Raw genomic sequence first — 2,913 nt, 5'->3', positions numbered from 1 at the left:
TGGATCTTATACATCAATATGCATAAGTATCCCTGTTTTTGTTTTTATAAATAATGAATCTCTGCATGCCTTACTGTTTCTCTTGCCCTCAAATTCTACTTGTACAAAGAGATCCCAAGATGGGAAAAATACATGTATTTTATAACTGTTTTGGGGAAAGTTGTAATCTGCTTTTTAAAAAGCATAGGAACTTAGACTTCTCCTATCAGGGTAAAAATCATTTTCACTGTAGTGGTCTGTGGAAGATGGCATTCTGTTAAAATCTTCACTAATTTGAATGGTGGACATATTTTTTACAGTTTTCTTGTGATGATGAAGATTGGTCAACTCGATATTTATGACCAGTCACATCTCTCAGAGAGCTCATGTTCTAGGCATCTTGAAAATTGTTCCTTTTTTCTGGAGGGTTGCTAACCTCTGTTCACAGAGATGACTTATTATTATTATTATTATGTTCAGTTAGCCAGCATATAGTACATCATAAGTTTTTGTTGTGTTGCTCAGTGATTCATTAGTTGCCTAGAAATCCCAGTGTTCATCCCAGCATGTGCCCTCCTTAATACCCATCACTTGGTTACCCCATTCTCCCACCTACCTCCCTTCTGTATCCCTCAGTTAGGTTCCTGGAGTCCAGAGTCTTTCATGGTTTGTCTGATTTCTTCCCATTCAGATTTTCCTCCTTTGCCCTGTGGTCCTCCACACTATTCCTTATGTTCCACATATGAGTGAAACCATATGATAATTGTCTTTCTCCACTTGATTTATTTTACTTAGCATAATTCGTTCCAGTTCCATAAATGTCAATGGTAGGTATTCATCCTTTCTGATAGATGAAGAATATTCCATTGTATATATGTACCACATCCTGTTTATCCATTTGTCTCCCAGAGATGACTTTGTGCTAATATGCGATGATCCCAGATCAGTGGGGTAGTGGGGTTTGTTGTGATGCCATGACCCTTGGCTCAGGGATCTTTTCCACAACATCCTTGAATAACCCTGTCCCTGATCTGCTTGGTTCTAACTCCATAGATGATGGGGTTGAGCATGGGAGGTACCAGGAGATAGAGATTAGCGAACATGACATGTACCACTCGGGGCACATGATGTCCAAAGCGGTGGGTGAGGAAGGTAAAGAGGGCTGGGATATAAAGAGCCAAGATGACACAGATGTGGGAAGCACACGTGCCAAAAGCCTTGAGCCGGGCCTCCTCAGAGGGCAACTTCAGAACAGTTCTCAAAATCATCACATAAGATATACTAATGACAATTATGTCAAAGCAAATCACAGAGAATGCCACAAAGAGCCCATATGCACGATTGACTCTAGTATCTGCACACACCAGCTTTAGCACAGCCATGTGCTCACAGTATGACTGGGGAATGACATGGTTGGTGCAGAAGGGCATCCTGGACACCATGAAGCAGAAGGGACTCACCCACAGCAACCCTCTCATCATCACAGCTGCCCCTAGTTTACCCACCACAGCTGGGGTCAGGACAGTAGAGTGGTGGAGTGGGAAGCAGATAGCCACATAACGGTCCAAGGCCATAGCCATGAGCAACCCAGACTCCACAGAAGAAAAGGCATGGATGAAGAACACCTGGATGAGGCAGGCATGGTATTCAATCTCATGAGCATGAAACCAGAGGATAGCCAGCATTTTAGGTTGGGTGGAAGAGGACAGGGTCAGGTCAGTGACAGCCAGCATGGCTAGGAAGAGGTACATGGGCTCGTGCAGAGTGTGGTCAGTTCGGATTATATGAAGGACAATGATATTGCCAACTACAGCCACAAGATACATGGCACAGAGAGGGAAGGCAATCCAAAATTGGTAATTCTCAAGTCCTGGGATCCCGAGTAGGATGAAGGACACAGGATGCAAAGAGCTGTTCCCTGAGGTCAGCATCACAGGATGGTTAATTTGTTCTCCATTGTGAAGGTAATCTACTCTCTAGGTGACAAGAATCAAGAAATAATTATTAATATTTTAAATATTTGGAAAGTTTCAAGTGAATCAAAGGGCATTTGGGCTTAATGGTAAACTGGAAGAATTTCAACTGTTTTAATAAAAAAAGTTTGCAACATAAAATGATGCTCCTTTTTATTCCTCATTCATATTTTTGTCATTCAAAATGGGATCAAAACATACTAGCTGCAAGTGTAATTTTTGTCAAAGAATCAGTATTTTCCTTGAAAGTAGAATCTGCTAAGGTAAATCTATCCTGACAATAATGTCAGTAATAATCAATCTTGCCCTTCTATTCTTCCGAACTAACTGATTTGTTTCACCTTTCCCATAGGTTCTTTTCAGCCCTCTGTTTAAGCTACTTAGGTGACTTTTCAGGATAGGAAGCTGGTTTGGAAAACACTTTGGGTTAAAGTCTCATAGCAAGGTATGTGTGATGTTGAGTTAGTTTTGACTCAGGGAGTTACTCAGAGAGTCTGGACTGGTGGTTAGGTGACTGATGATTGTATACCTGTAATTAATTCTACTACCTATGGTGCATTTCCTCTTAGATTAGGGGTCAGCAAACTCATTTCTTACAGTAAAGGGGAAGATCATACATATTTTAGGTTTTATGTGCTGTACGGTCTGTTGAAACTAGTCTGTTTAGCCCCTGTAGCCTGAGAACAGCCACAGTCAGTATAGGAATGTATGAGTGTGATAATATCCCAGTACAATTTTATTTGTAAAAACAGGGTGAAAGCTGGATTTTGTCTGCAGGTTATGGTTTTCTAAATCCTGTCCTGATGATAGATTTTCATGAGGTGAGCCCTGAATAGTGTACCATCCTAGCAACTCTGTGCTTAGCATAGAATAGGAGTTTAGTAAATATTTGCTGGATTGAATAACAAATAAATTGTTCAGTGGCAATGGACTTTTTAACTAATGAGCCATATCCTAAAAT

At 40.8% G+C, this 2,913-nt stretch overlaps 1 protein-coding gene across 1 annotated transcript; it reads right to left on the bottom strand.

Moving 5' to 3' along the window:
• Window positions 1–965: 965 nt before the first annotated feature.
• LOC308350086 (olfactory receptor 52R1-like) lies at window positions 966–1,910 on the bottom strand (the record flags this gene model as incomplete). Its single annotated transcript, XM_080815088.1, has 1 exon — window positions 966–1,910. The coding sequence occupies one exon, from the start codon at window positions 1,908–1,910 to the stop codon at window positions 966–968; it is 945 nt and encodes a 314-aa protein (XP_080671214.1).
• Window positions 1,911–2,913: the final 1,003 nt, after the last annotated feature.

Source organism: Martes martes (genome assembly GCF_963455335.1).
Source record: "Martes martes genome assembly, chromosome: 10".
Taxonomy (NCBI): Eukaryota; Metazoa; Chordata; class Mammalia; order Carnivora; family Mustelidae; genus Martes; species Martes martes.
Note: the sequence above shows the minus strand (reverse complement) of the source record. Positions and strands in the feature narration are given on the sequence as shown.